At 42.1% G+C, this 23,561-nt stretch overlaps 1 protein-coding gene across 2 annotated transcripts in view; it reads right to left on the bottom strand.

The window, feature by feature from the left end:
- ZNF875 (zinc finger protein 875) overlaps positions 1-20,762 on the bottom strand; it is a 33,822-nt gene extending 13,060 nt beyond the window's left edge. For both annotated transcript variants that reach the window (XM_059382895.1, XM_059382897.1), the window contains exons 1-4: positions 20,647-20,762; positions 20,163-20,251; positions 9,248-9,374; positions 8,652-8,747 (exon numbers count right to left, since the gene is read on the bottom strand). In XM_059382895.1, the coding sequence (XP_059238878.1) occupies positions 8,652-8,747; positions 9,248-9,374; positions 20,163-20,195 (256 nt within the window). In that variant the 5' untranslated portion in view covers positions 20,196-20,251; positions 20,647-20,762. The remainder of the gene's footprint in view (positions 1-8,651; positions 8,748-9,247; positions 9,375-20,162; positions 20,252-20,646) is intronic.
- Positions 20,763-23,561: the final 2,799 nt, after the last annotated feature.

Below are 23,561 nucleotides of genomic sequence, written 5' to 3'. Positions count from 1 at the left end.
GCTGAAAAGAAATGACACCAGACACTAATTCAAATCCACAGAAACAAATGAGGACCACCAAAACTGGTAAGTACGTGGGTAAATATAAAAGACTACATATGTCTATTTTTCTCCTTTCTTCTCTTAATTTCTCTGAAATGCATAAAATTATTATAACTGTAACACCATATTATGGGTTTTATAATATGTATATTTTACTAGAACAAAGTTAGTATTAATTAATTATGCTAAATTAGATGCATTTTTAATTCCTAGAGCTGAATTAAGAAAATAGCTACAAAATTATATATATAACATATATAATAAATAATGATAAATATATATACATATGCCAAAAAGGTAGGGGAATAAAAAAACATGAGGCATATAAAAAGCAAGTAGCAAAATGCCAGACTTAAACCATATTAAATACGAACAAACCAAACATTCTAAACAAAAGACAAAAAGTTCTTAGTTACACAACCAAAATCACAATCCATCTAAAATTTTGTTAAATTGGACATCACCAAAGTTTAAACCTTTTTTTTTTTAAAGATTTTATTTATTTATTTGTTAGGGAAAGAGAGAGAGCACAAGCAGGGGGAGTGGCGGGGAGTGGCAGGCAGAGCAGGCAGAGGGAGAAGCAGGCTCCCTGCTGAGCAAGGAGCCCGATGCAGGACTCCATCCCAGGACCCCAGGATCATGACCTGGCCTGAAAGTAGACGCTTAACAGATTGAGCCACCCAGATGTCCTGAAGTTTAAAACTTTTATGCTTGAAAAGACACCATGAAGAGAATGAAGAGACAAGACACAGATTTGTCTTTTTTCTGAAACTTGATTTTAAAGTTGAAAGTATGTGAAAACCATCTATCTAATATAGGACTATGTCCAGAATATATGAAAGACTCTTACAACTCAAAAAAGAAGATAAAACAATGCAATTTAAAAATGGGCAGAAGAATTAAGTAGCTATTTTGTTAAATGCAAAGGGGGCGGGGCACCTGGGTTGCTCAGTGGGTTAAGCCTCTGCCTTGAGCACAGGTCATGATCCCAAGGTCCTGGGATTGAGCCCAGAATCAGGCTCTCTGCTCAGCGGGAAGCCTGCTTCCTCTTCTCTCTGTGCCTGCCTCTCTGCCTACTTGTGATCTCTATCAAATGAATAAATAAATAATCTTAAAAAAAAAAGATATGCAAAGGGGGCGCCTGGGGGCTCAGTCGATTAAGTGTCTGGCTTTAGCTCAGGTCCTGATCTCAGGGTCCTAGGATAGAGCCCCACATCAGGCTCCCTGCTCAGCAGGGAGTCTGCTTCTCCCTCCCCACTCCTCTTCCAGCTCGTGCTCTCTTTCTCTCTCTCAAATAAATTAAAAAAAAAAAATCTTTAAAAAAAATGATGAACATCATCAGTCACTAGGGAAATGCAAATTAAAACCACAATGAAATATCACTACATACCCACTAGAATGTCTGTTATGAAAATTAGAGACAATTCCAAGTGCTGACAAGGATGTAGAAAAACATACTGCTAATAGAAAATGTAAAAATAGAAATCAGAAATGTAAAATAGAAATACTAACAGAAATGTAGAGTTACTTTGGAAAATAATTTTCCAGATTCTTAAAAGGTTAAGTATAAATATACCTTACAGCCCAGAAATTTTACACCTCCTTATCTACCCCAAAATGAAAACATAGGCCTACACTGAGACTAGTACATGACTGTTCTTAGCCATGTTATTCACAATAGCCAAAAAGCAGACACAACCTATACATCTGTCAACCTGTGAACAGGTAAACAAAATGTGCTATGTCCTTACAATGGAATATTATATGGCAATAAAAAGGAACTAGGCCACCTGGGTGGCTCAGTTGATTAAGCCTCCCATTCTTGATTTCAGCTCAGGTCATGATCTCAGGGTCGTGGGATTGGCCCCTGCTCTGTGCTGACCATGGAGTCTGCTTGGGATTCTCTTTCTTCCTCTTCCTTTCCCCTCCCCCCCAACACAGGCACACCCTCTATCTCAAAAAAAAAAAAAAAGAAAGAAAGAAAGAAAAAAAGAAATGGATTATTGAACCTCAAAAATATTATGCCAAATACAAAAGACTATACATTTTATGATACCATTTATAGAATATGTCCGGAAATAGAAAATCTATGGAGACAGCATATCAGTGGTTCCCCAGAGCTTGGATGGGAGCAGAGATAGATGCAAATGGGCATAAGGGAGCTTTTTGGGATGACAGCGTATTCTAAAGTTACATGGAAGTAATGACCATACAACAGTAAACATTTACAAAAAATAATGCAACTGTACACTTAAAATAACAAGACTTTATGGTATACAAATTATATCTTAATGAAGTTGTTAAAAAATCTGTAAGACTTTATATTTCTAAAATGTCAGTGTCATAAAAGACAAAGCAAGTTTACTGAAATGATCTATATTAAGGGAGATTAAATAGGCATGACATGTAAATGCACTACTGAAACCAGGACTGGATCATTTTCTGGAGAGTTAAAAAGATATTACTGCATCTACTAACAAAATTATAATATCAGAAATAGGTATTAGATAAAATTATTGTATCAAAGTTAAATTTACTGAGGTTGGTAACTACTATGGTTATATGAGAATACAGCTCTTCTTAGAAAAAAGTTTTTTTAATTATGTTGTTAGCCACTGTATAGTACCTTTTTAAAAAAGACTTTATTTATTTATTTGGTAGAGAGAGATCACAAGTAGACAGAGAGAGGAGGAAGCAGGCTCCCGGCTGAGCAGAAAGCCCGATATGGGGCTTGATCCCAGGACCCTGGCATCATGACCTGAGGTGAAGGCAGAGGCTTTAAGCCACTGAGCCACCCAGGCGCCCCTGTATAGTACCTTTTAACAAACATACACATATGAATGCACCCACCCATGTACACCCATATACATACACATAAGTATATACACGTATATATTGAGAGAGGGAAGGAGAAGGGAGAACATGCATATAAGATACCACACAACCAAATATAAAATATTAATAGGTGATTTTATGATGCCATTTAACTTTTTTAAAAAGATTTTTCTTCTCTTTTAAAGATTTTATTTATTTATTTGACAGAGAGAAGGCACAAGTAGGCAGAGCAGCAGGCAGAGGCAGAGGGAGAAGCAGGCTCCCTGCTGAGCAAAGAGCCCAGTGTGGGACCCGATCCCAGGATACTGGGATCACAACCTGCGCTGAAGGCAGACACTTAATGAATGAGCCTCCAGGTGCCCCTAAAGATTAATCACTACATCCAACATTAATCACTATACCCAACATGGGGCTCGAACTCACATCCCCATCAAGAGTTTCATGCTTTACCAACTGAGCCGATCAGGTGCCCTAATGCCATTTTATAATAACATATATGCCATATATATTTCCATATATGTGTGTATGTAGAGGATAAAAGTGTTCTTTGTACTGTTTTTATTTTTGCAAATGTTCTGTAATTTTGAAGTAATTTCCAAATGTCAAGTCAAAAACATATTGGATGAAGACTACTTCTGAAAATGGCAGCAGACTGAATCAGTCACAAGAATCCCCTGCAGAAAACAATGATGAAACTGGATAAAATACAACAAATAATTACTTCAAGTCACTGGAAAACACCCAAAAGTGACCAGCAACTGATTGGAGTAAAGAGTTTACATTTAAAAAGCTGCAGTAAAAAGGGAGGGACTGGAATTTTCTTGTTACTAAGCACTCCCAACACACACAACCGCAGCAGAAATAGTGGTGCTTAAGGGCTTAAGGTGCCACAGGTCAGGATTCAGAGGTGGAACAGAAGCTGAAAATATGTGTTAAGAATAGAAAGAAATGGGGGTGCCTGTGTGGCTCAGTGGGTTAAAGCCTCTGCTTTCGGCTCAGGTTATGATCTCAGGGTCCTAGGATCGAGCCCCACATCGGGCTCTCTGCTCAGCGGGGAGCCTGCTTCCTCCTCTCTCTCTCTGCCTGCCTCTCTGACTACTTGTGATCTCTGTCTGCCAAGTAAATAAATAAAATCTTAAAAAAAAAAAAAAAGAATAGAAAGAAATGGGCGCCTGGGTGGCTCGGCAGGTTAAAGCCTCTGCCTTTGGCTCAGGTCATGATCCCAGAGTCCTGGGATTGAGCCCCGCATTGGGCTCTCTGCTCAGCAGGGAGCTTGCTTCCTCCTCTCTCTCTGCCTGCCTCTCTGCCTGCTTGTGATCTCTGTAAAATAAAAATAATTGATTAATTAATTAAAAATAAAAGAATAGAAGGAAATGGCTTCTATGCCTGGCTCAGTTGGTGAAGCGCATGATTCTTAGTCTTCGGGTTGTATGTTTGAGCCCTATGTTGGGTATGGAGATTACTTAAAAATAAAATCTTAAAAAAAAAAAGAATAGAAGGAAATGCACAGTCTCAAATCCTTGTATTAGGAAAGAAGGAAGCCTGAAAAGTAATCATGGTAAGCATCTATCTCAAAAACTTGGAAAAGAATAGCAAAATAAGTCCAAAGTAAGAATAGAAAGGAAATATTAAATACAAGTTCAGACATAATACATACAATAGATGGGATCAATAAATCAAAAATGAAAGGCAAAATAAGTAGATGAAACCATTGTCTCTATATGAAACTCCAAAGAACATACACAGGACAAATTATGGGATTAATTAAATGTCTCAGCAAGGCTGCTGGGTGTATGATCAGTATGATGAAATGAATTTTAGTTCTACATTTTAACCAGAAATTATAAAAATTTAGTTTTTAAAAACATAACTCTCAAAACAACAACAACAAAATAAGCCTATGTATAAATGTAAAGAAATATGTACATTTACATTAAAAATTGTAAAACCCAGGGTGCCTGGGTGGGTCTACCTTTGGCTCAGTCATGATCTCAGAGTCATAGGATCGAGCCCCGCATCAGGCTCTCTGCTCAGCAGGGAGACTGCTTCCCACTCTCCCTCTGCCTGCCTCTCTGCCTATTTGTGATTTCTCTCTCTGTGTGTCAATAAATAAGTAAAAATCTTTTTTTTAAAAGATTTTATTTATTTATTTGTCAGAAAGAGAGAGAGAGAAAGCACGCAAGCAGGCAGAGAGGCAGGCAGAACGGAGAGAGAGGCAGGCTCCCTGCTGAGCAAGGAGCCCCATGCGGGACTCGATCCCAGGATCCTGGGATCATGACCTGAGCCAAAGGCAGCGGTTTAACCCACTGAGCCACCCAGGCGTCCCAATAAGTAAAAATCTTAAAAAAAAAATTGTAAGACCTAGCAATAGGTAGTAATAAAGATATATTAATAAATAAGTAAAAGAAGACACCACACTAAGAGATTGTAAAAGATGCCAACTGTGAAAGATGTCAATTCTCTCTAAATTAATGAATATATTAATACATGTATTTTACTGAATATATATATTCTATGCAACTACAACAAAATCCTGACAGGAGACTTTCTGAAATCTGACAAGCTGACTGCAAAAGCCCACTGGGCTAAAGCTACAAACACAAGAATAAGACGGGAGGACTTGCCCTACCAGACACAAAGACTTACTATAAAGCTATAGGAAATTAAAACAGTGTGATATTTGTGCAGGCATAAACAGATACTGCATTGGAATAAAACAGAGTTCAGACACTGATCCAGGCATATACTGAAATTCAAAATACGAGAGGTGGCAAGGTAAATTGGGGAAAATGATGAATTATTCATGAAATGGGGTCAAGTCTGATGGTGATGCATTTAGAAATCTATAAAAACAGATCCATATCTCTCAACACTCACAAAATCAATTACAGACAGAACAAAGACCTAAGTTGTAGAAAGCAAAAATTTTTTTAATTTAAAGAAGAAAATCTAAATAATGTCTTTATGATCTTGACAGAGGGAAGGACTTCTTAAATCAGACAGACACATACACAGACAACATCAAAAAAGTTTGACAAATTCAAACACATTAAAAATTTATGAAATTATTATGAAAGGCCATTAAAACACTGGGTGAATTTCATAACACTTTTGAAATGAAAGTAATGGGAAACAGATCAGAGATTGCCAGAGGTTAAGGGTGGAGGGAGAGTAACATGAAGGGGTTTCTTTGGAGTGGTGGAATATCCTGTATCCTTACTGCGGATGTATCCTACATCATTCCATGTAGGTGACAAAGTTTCACAGTACTATACAACAACCACAAAAGAGTACATGTAAGAATGATAAAATCTGAGTCTGATGAAAGTCTGTAGCTGATCTAATAGTATTGTTACCAATGTCAATTTCCTGGTTTTGAAATTGGAGAAAGCTGGGTAAAGAATAGATGGGAATTTGGGGCATCAGGGTGGCTCAGTGGCTTAAAGCCTCTGCCTCCAGCTCAGGTCATGATCTCAGGGTCCTGGGATTGAGCCCCCACATCAGGCTCTCTGCTCATCAAGGAGCCTGCTCTCCCCCCGCCCCCCGCCTCTGCCTGCCTCTCTGCCTACTTGTGAATTCTGTCTGTAAATAAATAAATAAAATCTTAAAAAAAAAAAAAAAGAATAGATGGGAACTTGCTGTATTATCTTTACAAACTGAGACTTAAATTATTTTGAAATTAAACAACTTTTTATTTTTTAAAAGATTTTATTTATTTATTTACTTACTTGAGAGATGGTGGCAGAGATAGTGTGAGAGCAAGAGCAGGGAGGAGAGGGAGAAGCAGGCAGGAGCCCAACATGGGGCTCAATCCCAGAACCCTGGGATCATGACCTGAGCCAAAGCAGACACTTAACCAACTGAGCCAACCAGGAGCCCCTAAACAGCTTTTTATAAAGCAGGTAGGCAGTCCACAGATTGGAGGAAGATGGACATAATCCATTCAGCAGACAAAACAGTCATTTCCAGGATTTAAATTCTTCTACAAATGAACAAGAAAAAGAAAAGCAGGCAAAAGATCTGAACAGAGAATTCACAGGAGAGGAAACACCAATGCTAATCAACCTAAGAACATATGAAAAGATGCTCAAACTCAATGCTAATCAAATTAAAACTAGTGTGAGAGGCCATTTCATACCCAAAGGAGAGTCAGAAACATAAGTCTCTGTTATGGCAGCTTTGCAAACTAATGAAACAACTGTTGAGAGCAATTTGGCATTACCTAGGCAGGAGGAATGAGTGCACAGTCTTTGACTCAGCTACTCTACTCCTAGGCATCTATCTTAGAGAAATGCGCTTATATGCCCAAGGACACATGTATTAGAACGTATATAGTTGCAATTTTTTTTAAGATTTTGAGAGAAAGAATGTGCATAAGCAGGGGGAGGGGGAGAAGCAGACTCCAGGCTGAGCAGGGCCTGGGATCATGACCTGAGTCGAAGGCAGACACTTAACAAACCAAGCCAACCAGGTACCCCGATAGCTGCATTCTTTAATAGCCAATATTGGTAAAAACATAGATGTCCAACAAAATAAAATGGATAAATGAACTGTGTTATAACTATGCATGTAATACAATAAATACTATATAGTAGTGAAAATGAATGAACCAGAACAACATATATCAATATGGGTTCATCTCACAAACTCAGAGTCAGCAGAGAGAACAAACTATAGGAGGATATACATAATATGATGACATTAATGAAAAGTTTAAAAATATGTCAAACAGGGGCGCCTGGGTGGCTCAGTGGGCTAAGCCTCTGCCTTCAGCTCAGGTCATGATCTCGGGGTCCTGGAATCGAGCCACACATTGGGCTTTCTGCTTGGCGGGGAGCTTGCTTTCCCCTCTCTCTCTGCTCTGCCTCTCTGCCTACTTGTGATCTCTATGTCAAATAAATAAAATCTTTAAAGAAAAAGAAAAAGAAAAATATGTCAAACAACACTGTAGATGGTTGAGGGATTCACACATATGAAAGAAAGCAAAAGACCATGCATGAGATTTATAACTCCTAATTTTGAAAAAACAGCTCCCTTTGGGCAGAGGTATGGGGAGGTACGGAATTAGGAACTTCAACTATTTAGGTAATGCTTTATTTCTTAAGCTGGGATGTCGGCTCATGAGCACACTTTTTAAATTATTATTCATAGCTTACTGTAATCTTAACTACTAACACTTTTTTTAAATTATGGGAATTGGAAAGGTAGAAATAATCAATTACATCTCACCTATAGGAAACTAGAAAGTATCTGAAGGGTGGCAGACTTAATGTCCACAGGACAGATGTAGTTTTTAAGATCAAGAGAAAAGGGGCGCCTGAGTGGCTCAGTGGGTTTAAGCCTCTGCCTTCAGCTCGGGTCATTGCCTCAGGGTCCTGAGATGAAGCCCCACATCAGGCTCTCTGCTCAGCAGGGGCCTGCTTCCTGCCCCCCTACCTGCCTCTTGACGTACTTGTGATCTCTTTTGTCTGTCAAATAAATAAATAAAATTTTAAAAAAAATCAAGAGAAGAGAAAGAAGCCCATGAATGAGGAAAGAACGAACATGATGAAGAAGGCAAGCCAGGTAAAGAAGGGAGGCTTCCTGGTGGAGGAAAGAGACAAGGAAACCAAGAAAGCCCCTTGCTCAACTGAAAAAGATATTCTAGAAGGTCATGCCAAGCAGACTTACCAATGATCTAGGAGGCCTGAGAAGAGCTTCTTCCCTGTACCATGTACCCTTCTTTCCTATCTTCCAAGCTGCGGACGGTCCCATCTACCCTGCGTCACACTCACCTGGACAGAGGCCCAGTGGATGTTGTCTCTCCTCTATACAGGGCTCTTCCCCTTGCTCCAGCTGAGAAATGAGTTTTGGTTTGGAAAATGGAACATCTGCTCGTGGGGGAAAAAACAAAAACAAAACAAACAAACAAACAAAAACCAAGGAGATTCTTGGTCATGGGCTCAAGGGGCCATTTCGTACGTCAGAGCCAAAATGTGTAGGGAAATCCAAAGGGTGGTACAAAGGGCCTGTAACTGTAACTGTGAACTCTCCTCAGAAGAGCTGAGTAAGTAAACATGCCTCTGGTCAGGAAAACAGCATATTAACACATATTAACACATGGTGAAGGAAAATCACCTAGGTTTCAAACAAGAAAAGCAAAAAGAGAGCCCCAGCCTTGAGAAAGAGGCATGGAAATGCAGTGTTAGGGGCAACATGAGTAAATCTCCCTGTTTTCAATTCCACTAAATCCAGATTTCCCCTGAGGGAGGGGGATTGCTGTTCCTAAGCCCAACACTAGGACAAAGCTGCTTCATGGGTAGCCTTTCCTTGTGAGTGCAGAAAATACTCTGTGGGACAGATTTTAAGTGGGGAGGGAAGCCATCCTTACCTAGTGAGACCAGGTGGCTGTAAGTCTCCAGCATTACTTCCCTGTGCAGGGTCCTCTGAGCTGGGCTCAGCAACCTCCACTCCTCCTGGGTGAAGTCCACAGCCACATCCCCGAATGCCACAAATGCCTTTAACACAAAACACACCACTGTTCATCCAGGAGTTCACCTTGTTCAGGATGAAGAATCAAAAGGCTTCCCTGTGGGAGGTAGGGATTTCTAAGACCTACTTTGGGTTATGAATAAAAGGTACCAGAATATGCCATTCCAAATTATGACATTTTGGCTTATGCCAAAATCATCATCATCATCATCATCATCGTCATCATCCATTTTGGATTATTTTGGGCTGAAGGCATTGAGAAGAAGCAGACATAAGAAAAGCTCTCTGCCCTCCCCCTACCCGACTAAAAGCAGAATATAAATTTGTGAAAGTATCTTCCCGCTCTACCGGGAAGAGTAGAAGTTAATCTCTGGAAACAACTCTACACCCTTATAAGCCAGGAGATGGCACTGAAGGAATCCAAACAACAAACCTTACTAACTACCCCTTATCTTCGACCACTATTTGCCATCCTCATTCAAAATCCTCTTCCTTTGTCTTCTCAACTCTCTAAAAAGTCCTTGTTCTTCTGTTAAGATGTTATATGAGCCCAAGTTCTTTTTTTTTTCAAGATCTTATTTATTTAGTTATTAATTTGTCAGAGAGAGAGCACAAGCAGGCAGTGGCAGGCAGAGGCAGAGAGAGAAGCAGCCTCCCAGAAGCATGCGGAGAGAGAAGCAAGGAGCCCGTTGTGGGACCGATCCCAGGACTCTGGGATCATGACCTGAGCTGAAGGCAGCGGCTTAACCAACTGAGCCACCCAGGCATCCCATGAGCCCAAGTTCTAACCACCCCTTTGAGTTACTCATCACTGAGTGCTCCCATGTGTATCTATGATGTATGTTAATAACCTTCTGTTTGTTTTTCTCTTGTTGATCTGTCTTTTGTTGGTCTAATTTATAGGGTGCCAGCCAATGAACCCAAAATAGGTCGAGGAAAAATTATTTTCTTTTCCTTTCCCTACATGACCTTAGGGCCAAGGGTTCAAACACCATTATTCTCCTTTCTCTATCCAGCCAGCATCATTTATGCACCTACTACTGTCAACATTCTAGGCTAGCTGCTACTGGGGATGAAAGCAAAACATAAGTTCCTGCACATTAGGAGCTTTAAATCTAAGCAGGGAGAAGAGGAAGACATCACACACAGTTAAACAGTAAAAAATAATTATCTTACTGAGCTTGAAGAATATCAGAGACTATTTGGTCTAAGCATTTATGCTCTACTTACCTGAGGCAGCTGAGTCTCTTGGGGGTGAGGACCTACCAATATGTATATTTCGTAGCAGGACCCATTCCTCCACCTTGCTCATACTCCCACTGCCTTGATCCCACCTGAAGAGTGCAAGTGCATAGGTGGGAAGACTATGGACTCAAATCACACTGTCCCCAAGTAGAGTGCCCATCAGCAAATTTAGTCAACCTTTCAGCACTTCCCAAGAAAAAACAGTGCTTATGTCATAGAATTGTGCTGAGGATCAGAGAAGTTGATAAATGTAAGGACTCAAAACAAAGGACTGTTGCACACAGTTAAGCACTCAGGGAGGATTTCCCTAGCTGTTCCATGAAAATTTTTTCTTCAGGTTCTTATTCCCCTCTACTGCTTTAATGTACCCCCTTAACTCTAGATAACGTGTTATTCATTTTTATTTTCTGACTGCCTATCAGACTCTAAGTTCCATAGGCATTGTTCACTGTTATTGTCCTGGTGCCCAAAGCAGAGCCTGCAAACACCAAGCAGTCAAATATTTTTAGATGACTGAATGTGCATTTATTATTATTATTCGCCTAACGAAGTTTCAAATGCTCTTCTGCTACCTAGAAGACTTTACTTTGGAGTGTGGGAATATATAATGGCCCTTGGCATGAAGGTTTTGGTGAGGTGTCTTGGCATGGAGGTGTACAGAACCCAAGCCCCAAGGAGTCTAGGGATCTAGTTCTGGGATTTTTTCCTAGCTCATTGTAGGACAGTTTTTTTGTCTTTCAAAAGAGAGCATAATCTGGGGCTCCCGGGTGGCTCAATCAGTTGTGTCTATATCTTGGCTCTGGCTTAGGTCATGATCTCAGGGTTGTGAGATCAAGCCCCACATCAGGCTCCATGCTTGGTGGGGAGTCTACTTGGGATTCTCTCTCTCCCTGTGCCCCTCTCCCTGCTTGCATACACCCTCTCTCCCTCTCTCTAAAATAAATAAATATTTTTTTTAAAAAAAGATTTTAAAAGAGGACACAATCTGCAGTCCAGATAGGGTTACTTTGAGCCATATAAAGCATTTTCCTTATATCACTTATATGTTGGATGATTTCCTATGAAAACATCAACTCATGAGCTCTGTTGAAAAAAGTCCATAGGGGTGCCTGGGTGGCTCAGTGGGTTAGGCCTCTGCCTTTGGCTCAGGTCATGATCTCAGAGTCTTGGGATCAAGCCCCGCATTGGGCTCTCTGCTCAGCAGTGAGCCTGCTTCCCCCTCTCTCTGCCCGCCTCTCTGCCTACTTGTGATCTCTCTCTCTCTCTGTCAAATAAATAAATAAAATCTTAAAAAAAAAAAAGTCCATAAATCTGACTACTCACTCTGGGCTTTGCGTTGCTGCAGGGCTACAGATGGCCGAAGGTGACTCACACTAGGGGTCCATTAGCCCACCCATGTTATTCGCAGATTGCTGCAACTCCTACCTTACCCATTTCATTTAGCTACCTGCCTGGTCCCTTTGGTGATTTAATTTTTTAAAAAAAGATTTTATTTATTTATTTGACATAGAGAGAGATATATATCACAAGGAGGCAGAGAGGCAGGCAGAGAGAGAGGAGGAAGCAGGCTCCTGGCTAAGCAGAGAGCCCAATGCAGGGCTCGATCCCAGGACTCTGGGATCATGACCGGACCCGAAGGCAGAGGCTTTAACTCACTGATTTAATTTTGTATCCCTCTCAGAACACTATCCCTCCTTGAGGGATGACACTGTCTCCCAAACACAAGTGTTCTGCCCTGGCTGTGGAATGGTCTTAAAACAGGACCCCACCTTGCGTCCTCCCCCTGCCTATAGTAAGAGCAATCCCAGAAGCCAGCCCTCCATCAAAGCAATTAATTATAAATAAAGACCAGTCAGGATGAGTGAGTGCTATGGTTCTCACCCCTCATGTCTAGCTGTACTTTAGAACTAACTGTGGTGTTTTAAACTATGGACTCCTGGGTCTCTCCACAAATGGATAAAATCAGACTCTCTGGGGATAGAGCTTTTATACTTTTAAAGGCTACTAAGTAGAGTTTAAAATCACCAGGCCACAGGAATCTCAAGAGGGAAAGGTCAATGGAGGATAGAGAGATCACAGCAGGTTTTATAAGAAGGTATGATCTTAGTTGTAAAGGGCAGGCAGGATTTTGAAGGATCAAGAAGAAAGAACAGGGATGGGCCCTCCAGACAAGACATATGGGATGGGAGGAAATAAGGAATGAAAAGTGGCTAGCTAGAAAAGAGAGCAGGCAGGTAATGGCAGACTACAGAGGGTCTGAATGGCCAAAGGAATATAAAATTCTATCCTCTACTGTGCACTGAAGGTAATATTTGAGTGATATACTTGATGAGTACACACAAGAGTACGTGATGAATAGATGAGTGTACAAGTGGATAGCACGTGTAGCAAAATATTCATTGTTGAATCTAGGTGGTGGGTATGTGAGTCAATGCTAAAGTCTTTATATTTTTTCTGTAGGTTTGAAACTTTTCATAATTAAATATTGAAGAGGGCGCCTGGGTGGCTCAGTGGGTTAAGCTGCTGCCTTCGGCTCAGGTCATGATCTCGGGGTCCTGGGATCGAGTCCCGCATCGGGCTCTCTGCTCGGTGGGGAGCCTGCTTCCTCCTCTCTCTCTCTGCCTGCCTCTCTGCCTACTTGTGATCTCCCTCTGTCAAATAAATAAATAAAATCTTTAAAAAAAAATATTGAAGAGAAAAGACCATTCATTCAGATATCTGCCTAGTCCCGGCGGTTATTTGATTTTACAGCCCTCTTGGAATGAACACACACGTGTGTGCATGCAAAAGTAACTAGAAAATTTCTAACAAAGAAGCAGCACTGCAGACCAACTTACATTCTTTCAACAAGTTTAATGCAACCGGTATTTGCACAGCCCTGGAAAAATTCATGGTTTCTTTGGCAGAGAACCACACATGCAGTGGGTATGGAAACACTAAATGGATGACTCTCCAGGACCTATTCCAAACCTCTTTCACTGAGGAGGAACTCAGCTAGCAGCTGGGGGCACTACAGCCAACCCAAGGGGAGGCCCGACTGGCATAAATGTGACCTCTCCCTTTGTCAGCTGAAGAATGGATTGGTGGCCAACTGGAACCAATAAGACACAGTAGACCACTGCTGGATCCTAGCAGAAGACGTCTACATTTTTAAGATGGACTAATGCAGAGCCAGTATTTTTCCTAATGCTCATAAACGTGGGCACAAATGACCCAACAGAGGCAGCCAAGTTCAGTGCATTGGCCTTGAGTACAGTCCCTAAACCTACAGCAGCACCAGCATCTCTTAGGAACTTGTTAGAAATACAAATTCTCAGGCCCAATCTCAGAAACACTGAATCAGAATTCTAGCATGTGGGGCCCAGCAACCTGTTTTAACAAGGCTTCTCGGTGATTCTGATCTGAGAAAAGTCTGATCTTAGAAAAGTCTAAGAAATACTATGGCTTAAAGCACACTCTGGAGACAGACTGTGCTCAAATGACAGCCCTCTTTCTCCCACCACTTTGCACCAATAACTTGACATTTCTGTCTCAATTTTCTAAAAATGGGTATTAAAATATGACTTTCCTTTTAGGATTGTTATGCAACTTAAAGTTGCCAATAATAAATATCTTACAACTGTGAGGGGAATTAGTGTGATGAGGCTGACACCATGAACAGCATAGAATGGAGAAATGAAAGAATCCCAGTCCTTGATAAGCTTATGCAGGAAGAGGACCAACCCCAAAGTGTGTCCTGGCTCAGGACTTTCTCTCAGGTGGGCTCAGTTATTGTTTAGAACAGCCCAAGTGGGGTTTTCCAACAGCCAAAAGGTATAACATCCTATCTTGTAGCAATGGCCACCTTCACCCCCGCCACCTCCTTCCCCCACCCCACCGCCCAGTAAATCATGCCTCTCGTTTTCTACCCTTTAGGCATTCTCCTCCTATACTAACACTAGGCTTGGCCATGGGACATGCTTTAGCCAACTGGACATTGGCCACCATGATGCAAGCAGAGGTTTGGAAGGCATTTGGGTTTGGGGTTGGCCTTGTTTCTTTCTGTGCAGTCAACTTTGAGGCCAACATGTAAGTAAATGGAACTTGTCTGCTGACGAGGCCACAGAAAACCAAGGACTGAGGTACCTCAGCAGAAGACCAGCCTGTCAACCACGAGCTGTATAAGGCCATCCTGCTCCAGCTGAGCAGCCCACTGACAACAGTAAGAAGTAAGCCCAGGTAAACTGAAGGAAGAACCACTCTGCTGTGCCAAGCCTAAATGCTGACCCACAGAATTACCCACAGAAGAAAGAAATGAAATGTCAACACAATTACAAAAAACATGTGACATTAGTTATGGGAACAGGAACAGCAGAGGTTATGTGCACAATTGGGAAAAGTAGTAAACAAATTGTTAGTGGAGGCTGGAAAAGTGGTTAAGGAAACCACTAGGGCAGCCTGAGAAAGGCCATGCCTTTTAGGTACTAGCAACACTGTTACCTGTGCTCACTTGGAAAATACCTAATGATTTCCAGATCTGGCTAATGAGATCTCCAGGAACCCCCTTAAAGGCTTCAGCTGGATGCCTCTAGCTACATATGAGAACTTATAGAAAGAGCAGAGTTGAAGAAGCAACTGAGTAGTTTGTAAGCATAATTCAGGGGGAATACAGACATGGAAAAAAACAAGAACCAAAGTACCTTAAGCAACTAGCTTGTTACTGTCACATACAGACAGCCATCCCGCCCCAGCCAAACCGCCAGTGGATTGCAGCGACACGAGCATGCCCCAGTGAAGCCTGCCAAACACCCTTCTGTGCCCAGCTCAAAACACAAATAATTCATTAGCACACAATTGTGTGCTAATGAATTATTTTAAGTCAGTAAGGCTTGGGGTAGTTTGTTATGCAGCAAGGGCTAACTGATACACTGGTAAAGAAATGTCATGGTAGATGAAAAATACTTTATAACCAATATCATCCTTGACTTGCTGTGATGCTCGTGCTGTCAGAAACTTCTTAGATTTAGGGGTGCCTGGGTGGCTCAGTTGGTTAAGCCTCTGCCTTCAGCTCAGGTCCTGATCCCAGGGTCCTGGGACTGAGTCCCAAATCGAGACCTCTACTCAGTGGGGAGCCTCCTTCTTCCTCTGTCTGCTCTGCTTTCTGCTCCCCCTGCTTGGGCTCACACGCTCTCTCTCTCTCTCTCTGACAAATAAATAAAAATCTTAAAAAAAAAAAAAAAAAGAAACTCCTTAGATTTGGCAAGTATTAGATTCAGTCCTTCCATCTTTCTCTTACTCCTGGGCCTGAAATCATTACATGAAAAAGAGGATAGATTCCTCTGAACAACTCAAACAGTTATTTGTCTTCCTTTCTCCAGCCAAGCTCCTAAAAAATGACTTAATCTAAGTTAAAGGTGTAATAAGCACATTTTCAGAATTAATAACCAGAACATGATGTCAGAAACAGCAGAACACATTTGAAATGAGGAGTGTCCTAGGGTGCCTGGGTGGCACAGTTGGTTAACCATCCAACTCTTGATTTCAGCTCAGGCCATGATCTCAGGGTCATGAGACTGAGCCCCTAGTCCAGTTCCACACTCAGTGGGGAGTCTGCTTAAAGATTCTCTCCCTCTGCCCCTCCCCCTTCTCTTTCTCTCTCTCAAATAAATAAATGTGATATGAGTCATGTTCTGAGTACCTAAGACACTGTTGTGAGCCACTGAAGAAGGGCTTCTGAACAGAAAAGTAATGTCCCGGTAATGTTTGGGGTAAAAGAGAAAGACAGAAACATGCAGTGGGAGCAAAGGACCATATCAACACATAGAAACCAACCAGGACACTCTTGTAAACATTCACATGAGAAAAGAAAAAGATCTGTGCTGGCAGTTCTACCCTGAGGATGCACAACTGCACAGCATAGCAATAAAAATGAAACGAAAACCCTGCAAAACATAAAGCAGACATCATGATGGAAGAAGGGGGCCTCAAAAACAGAAGAAATAATCAAAAGGATCAAATGTTTTAGAACAGGCAGAGTTCCAAAGCTCCAACTAGGTGAGTCCCAACTGCTTTGAAACTCACCTTATCATATTTTTGCTGTGAGAATAAATACAAATCTATAAAAGAATTTCACAAGCAAAATTGATCATAGAAGCAAAACTTACATTAATTAAAACATTGGGAATAAGTTAAATAAATAAATAAATTGGAAGGGACCCTCTTGTACCACTGGTGGGAATGCAAGCTGGTACAACCACCGTGGAAGATAGTATGAAGGTTCCTTGAAAAGTTAAAAATAAGGGCACCTGGGCGGCTCAGTCAGCGAAGAGTCTGCCTTCAACTCAGGTCATGATCCTGGAGTCCCGGGATCAAGCCCCACACTGCTCTCCCCACTCAGTGGGGAGTCTGCTTCTCCCACTGCCTCTCCCCGTACTCGTGTTCCCTCTCTCTTACATTAAAAAAAAAAAAAGTTAAAAAAATAGAATTACCCTATGATCCAGTAATCACACTACTGGGTATTTAGCCGAAAATACAAAAAAAAAAAAAATTCAAAGGGATACATACACCCCTATGTTTATAGTAGCATTATTTACAATAGCCAAATTATGGAAGCAGCCCAAGTGTCCATCAATAGATGAATGGATAAAGAAGATGTGACATATATATATATGTCACATCTTCTTTATATATATATATAAATTATATATATATATATATATATAATGAAATGAAATATCACTGAGCCATAAAAAAGAATGAAAAGTTGCCATTTGCAACATGGATGGAGCTAGAGGGTGTAATGCTAAGCAAAATAGTCAGAGAGAAACAAATACCATATGATTTCACTCATATGTGGAATTTAAGAAACAAAATAAACGAGCAGAGGAAAAAAGAGAGAGAGAAACCAAGAAATAGAATCTTAATCATTGAGAACAAACTGATGGATACTAGAGGGGAGATAGAGGGGAGGCAGTGGGAGGAGTGAAATAGGTGATGGAAATTAAGGAGGGCATTTGTGATGAGCACTGGGTGATGTATGGAAGTGCTGAATCTCTACATTATACACCTGAGATTAATGTAACACTGTAGGTTAACTATAATGCAATTAAAAAATAATAATAAAAACAATCCCCCAAACTGGAAAATAATGGATGGGTTCATCCACTCGATGCACTACATTATAGAAATCACTTCCAGTGGTTTAAGTATTGGCTGTTCCTCCACCGATAAAATATGGGTCTGGGTAGAGAGCTGACACCAGCTTTATTTTTTTTATTTTAAAAAATGTTTAATTTATGTATTTATTTGAGAGAGACAGAGATAGCAACAGAGATTATGAGAGAGAACATGAGCAGAGGAGAGAGGGAGAAGCAGGCTCCCCAGTTGAGGAGGGAGCCTGACTTGGGACCCGATCCCAGGACCCCAGGATCATGACCTGAGCTGAAAGCAGACATTTAACGGACTGAGCCACCCAGGTGCCACTGGCACTAGCTTTAATATACTGATTTTATCATTAAGGTCTGTCAAAATGTGTTTGTGTGTGTGTGAGTGTGTGTAAAATGAAACAAAACCCCAATGGTAACAGAATCCCAAAATAAAATGGAAGGCCCACAAGTGTACAGGCTGTACCTTTACACATTACTGACTGTCACTGTCGTCCATCAAGTATTCTGCACACAGTAGACAGCAAATTTGTTCAATGGAATCAGTGAAAAAATGCTAAGGATTAGTAACATCATGTGCCTGCAAGCCCATCTCATTTGTTACAAATTCCAATTTATTCTCTCAGGCAAAGGTCCTTGACAGTGACCTAATACCCTTACTGTGTATCTGTCTAAATTGCTTTGTATAATTCAGATGTCATCCATATCAGAGTACCTAGACAGTCTACTCAAATCCTCTGAAATATGTAGTTAATTAATATGCCCTAAATAATATATCAATACAAACAACAGAAACGTCTTTGCTACTTAAGTCCTTCAAATTTATTTAAGGCTGTTGTTCCTCTATGCACTCAACATTTTGTATGTGTCGGGTACTCCTCTAGGCACAAGAAGTTTCATCTTAAACAACTTATCCATTCAAATGCTTGTACCCTTTGATCAATTCTCCCAATTTTATTTTTTTTAAGTATTAGGGGCAGGAAAAAAATCAACTCACACAAATGCCTGACTTTTCCCAGGAAATCAGAATGCTTTCCCATTAACATTATGAGTAGTGAAGAAAATACACACAAAATATTCAATGTTACCTTAGGAAATTCCCTGAACTAGATTTATTATTAATTCTTGGTACTAACACTTTCAAATGAAGGAAATAAAATGAGAAACACAGAACTCTCCAAGTTGTTTTGATAACATCCAGGCGATTGTAAATCTTTACCACAAAGGACCAGGATTAAGAATAAATCAAGATCACAGAGGAAAAAAAAAAGAATAAATTGAGGTCTCATTTCCTGTTTAAACTTTCCTTTTTTCATAAGGATAGTCAAGGAAGATCTGAAATAACCAAGTTAATGCATATCAAAACTGAGAGTAAGCCAGCCTGGCAACTTTGCTGGTGCTCAATAAATGTTAATCACATTCAGTTAAGTCCAGGTCATCATAGCCACCATTCACAGGGGTTAGAAAGTTTCCCCTTAAGTTCCTATAAATCCACGTCATTGATTTCCTTATGACAAATTCTTTCCCCAAATCCTTCAAAACCTAGATTATTCAAAGACAAAATCTATATTCCTCAGTCTGGTACTCAACCTAGCCACCGAGACTAAGAGGTGGAAAATGAAAATCCTTCAGGGGCGAGGTAGGTAATATAAATGAGGGAGGCAGGCCAAATGTTAGCTGGTCAGTGGTTTCAATCTCAGTTTGGAAGATATTGTGGAAAGTGCACAAGTAAACTCTGCAGGACCTGTCCAAATGAAGACACTGTTCAGTGTGAATTCCCTGACACCACAGTGCAATTTGTTTTCAGAGAGGCAGGCAATCCAGAATTTCTGGTGAAATCTCCCATTGCCAGATGTGGAAAACGCTCTCAATAAAAAATTCAGCTCAGACCATCAAGCTCTCCTCTGTTCCACGTGTCTGTATCTTCACCAGCACATAGTTAAAAATCAACCTTAAATAACGCCATTAGTTACTACAATCTTCCCACACTATAGCAAGGGCAGTGTGGCCAGCCTCAGGCTAACCATACTTCCTTCTCTCCTTTCTGCTCTGCCAACTCTCCAACTTAACAAACCCTCAGGGGCCGTTCAGGGAGCCCTACTTCTTGCAGAAGCCCTCCCTAACCACTTCAGGTCATAAGCATCTCTGCTGGCCCTGTCTTGCACCCCTACCACTGGACAGTCAAGCTTGGATGTTCCTGTATTTTTATTTAAACTGCTCCGTGTGTACAACTGACCACTTCGCGGATGAGATATGGATGGAGCGGAAAGGAACGCTGATGGGAGGACTCCCATGTAAGATGAGCCACCCCTCCTCCAGGAACAGGCGGGAACTTTGCCCAATATCAACAAGACAGCCTGCAGTGCAAGAAAAAGTAACAGATGCATCCTGATGGCAGCCAACATGGAATTTGATGAAAATTCTCACCTCTTTTTTTGCTTTCAGGAGCCCCGTGGCCATTTTCCTGGTCTCCTGAATGCTCTCCCTGGAGAAGGGCAAAGTCTCAGAAGATAGATCTGGGGATATGAAGAGAAACGAGAGCGTTCCTAGATGGAAAAGCCCCTCCCCGGAAGTCAAGGCGGGTATGTGCCGGAGTCCCACACCTAGGGGGTCAGTGTCACAGAAATCACCAGCACAATGCAATTCCCCTCCAGAGCCCTGGGAAAGGGGTTCAGAGTGACAGAGCACCCTCAAGTACAGCCCAAGCTCTGGCCAGGGAATGAAGCCCATGTCCCCCAGCAGAGGAATAAGGGTCTGTCTCTAACTCTATGGGCTGGAATGAAAAGATACTGGTCTGGAGGTGCCTACGGAAGAGCGCCCGAGTTCAGGGGCAACCTGTGTCCTCACGAGTAAAACAGGGACAAGCAGAAGGACGTGCTGACTGACAAGGCAATGACTATAGGGCACTCACAGAACGCGAGGCGCACGTTGCCGATCTCGAGGCTGACGCTCGGTAACTAAGTAAGCGCAGAACTGGGAGAACTACCCGAAGACAGAGGCTTCCCAAGCCGCCAACTAGCGAGTGGGCGGGACCCACCAACCGGAAGCGCTCCTGCCACGTCAACGCCACAGCTAGGAGAGCGCGTCGGACAGCGGAAGTGGCCGCGCGGGCCCCTGGAAAGTGTAGTCTTTGGGATGGAGAGGTTGTGGTGGCAGGGTGACTCTGACATCTGCGCGTCACATACAACGAAGTTTAGGAGCTCACTGTTAAGATGCCCAAACCGCAAGGTGTGCATGTTTTTCCTCCGAAGGCCAGTGAGATCTCGCGGACCACGAGAGTCGCAGAAATCCCCTAGGATTCTAGAAAATGTGGTCCTGGCGCCCCACCGGTGTTACGGAGGCGGATGGGACAGACTGCGCGCTGACCTTCAGCAGCGCGGGTGAGCTGGGGGGTAATCCATGTCAAGGCTCCGCCCTGTGTGCCCTTCCAGGAGCAGAAACCAGGGTCCAGATTGGAGCGAGTGGGCGCGGCTCAGGGCAAAGCTTTTGGGGGACGAAGCCGTGGAGTGATGCTCTGCTGGGACTCCGAGATAGGAGCAACACCGGCCTTGGTGCGGCAGTCCGCACAGGGAACGCCAAGGCTATTTTCTAGGAGAGCGGGATTGGCTTGGGCTAACTCCTTGCATAGCGGTGGATGGCTCTGGTCCTGTATCTCGGAGATATTTGTGGATGGGGAAGGAGGACTGAGGCCAAGAGCAAACGGCCCCCTAGTGATAGAAGTAGTAGTGTGATGAGAAAGTGTGACTTGATCCAGAAATCCCTGGGTGGTGGTGGTGGTGGTTTTTTGTTGTTGTTGTTGTTGTTTTTAGAAGCCACGTGACAGGTGCCACTTAGAGGAAACTTACCAGGGTTGTGGTTGGGAGGTGGGGGCATCGGTATGAAGAGGAAACAGAACATGACAGTTTCGTTCACCATGAATTTTTTTTTTTTTTGCATTAATTTTTATTTTCAAAGATGCTACCTCAAAATGCTTATCTTGGAGTTTTTCTGGTGCCCCCTCATATTTTGCCCTCAAAGTCCCAGCTGTAGGGAAATGCATGAATAGATCTGACATTATATGAACCTCATTGGCACTTATTGGCCTGTAGTCTTGATAGGAAGTGAGGGCCTGGCTTCTGGCATTAAGTAGCCAGAAACAGGGCTTTGGGAGCTTATCCAGAATTGTTGCATTGTGAGTTATCCTTTCTTTCCTGACTTCCTTAATATCCACAATTCCCTGATATCTGAACCTCCCAAACCACACCCACAAAGCACCTCCCAGACCTATCATGATGATGCAAATATTCAAACACTACTCTTGAATCTTCACATCCCACTCCAGAATCTCTTCCAATATCCCTTTACTTGGAAAAGTTAAAAAAAAAAAAAAGTTTGCATGTTAGTATCAGCCTACCCCAATAGGATGATGTTCAGGAAGGATCAGCTTTGTGCCCTATTCCAATCCTGGTGGCACAGCTCACAGAGGGTTTTATATCCATGAATGTGGAATGCTTGTTGACAGAACTCAATAAGAACCAAAATCAGGCACGGGGCTGTGAAGAGGAAACATGAAATGGAAGAACTGAGCGTGTTAGAGAAGGGATTGAGGTGCAGGGAGTGGGAGGTGGTTGGAGGTGGGATCCTGAGATAATCCAGATCCCTGCATGTAGACATGTGTGTACACAGTGAAGAGAGAGCCAGGCTGATAGGTTACCTTAAAAAGGCAAACATAATACAACAGCAGGTCAGGTGATGATGTGACTCTACGAACTTACTCCCCTTTCTTTCCTTCGGAGAAGGAAAGGGGACTGGAAGTTGAATCAGTCACTAGTGGCCAATGACTTAATCATGCCTGTGTAATGAAGCATCCATAAAAACCCCAAACAATGGGAGTTTAGAGAGCTTCCAGGTTGATGGAGATTTGGGGAGGGGGTGCACTCAGTATGAAAGTTCTGTGACCCTTCCCTGTACCTTGCCCTATGCATCTCTCCCATGTGGTTGTTCTTATATTATCTCTCTATAATAAACTGTAATCTAGTAAGTAAAATATTTCTCTGAATTCTGTGAGAATTTAGCCTGAAAGTGATCTATGACCTAGAAATTAAGGCTGAAAACAAAGGAGTAGTAATCACCTTTCAGGTCAGAAAACTAACATTAAAGTAGGATATGAGAGAGGGAAGAAATAATCAGATGAGTGTGGAGGTGGAGCATTTATGGGGATGCAGGAGGCAGGGAGGAGGGCAGTTTGTGCACAGAATCATTACAGAGAGACGGTCTTTTGGGAGGTGTGCACACAAGGATCGTGGCTAGATTGGAATATGACAGATACCCCTGAAAGGTATATTCAGGGGTTGGCATTGAATAAAAAATGGAGTCAAGTGGAGAGCCTTTCCCATCCTGCACACAGATGGGGGGAGAGCATGGATATAATCAGCAGGTGATGGGCAAATGGGGAGCAGACAAATGGGGAGTGACAGCAAATAGTCCCTCAAGAGGGAGATGGGGGAAATAAGCACAATCCTGTCACACACACACACACACACACACACACACACACACAGAAAGAGAGAGGAGGGAGGGAGAGAGAGAGAGAGAGGAAGGGGGCGATGCCTGGGTGGCTCAGTCATTAAGTGTCTGCCTTCAGCTCGGGTCATGATCCCAAGATTCTGGGGCTCTCTGCTCAGCTGGAAGCTTGCTTCTCCCTCTCCCATTCCCCCTACTTGTGCTCCCTCTCTCACTGTCTCTCTGTCAAATAAATAAATCTTTAAAAAAGAAGCAAAGGTAATACAGAAAGAAAGAGGGAGGGAGGAAGGGGGGAAAAAAAGAAAGAAAAAGAAAGACACGTAA

This window comes from Mustela nigripes, chromosome 17 (genome assembly GCF_022355385.1).
Source record: "Mustela nigripes isolate SB6536 chromosome 17, MUSNIG.SB6536, whole genome shotgun sequence".
NCBI classification, from domain to species: domain Eukaryota; kingdom Metazoa; phylum Chordata; class Mammalia; order Carnivora; family Mustelidae; genus Mustela; species Mustela nigripes.
This window is presented reverse-complemented; position numbering and strand designations above follow the sequence as displayed.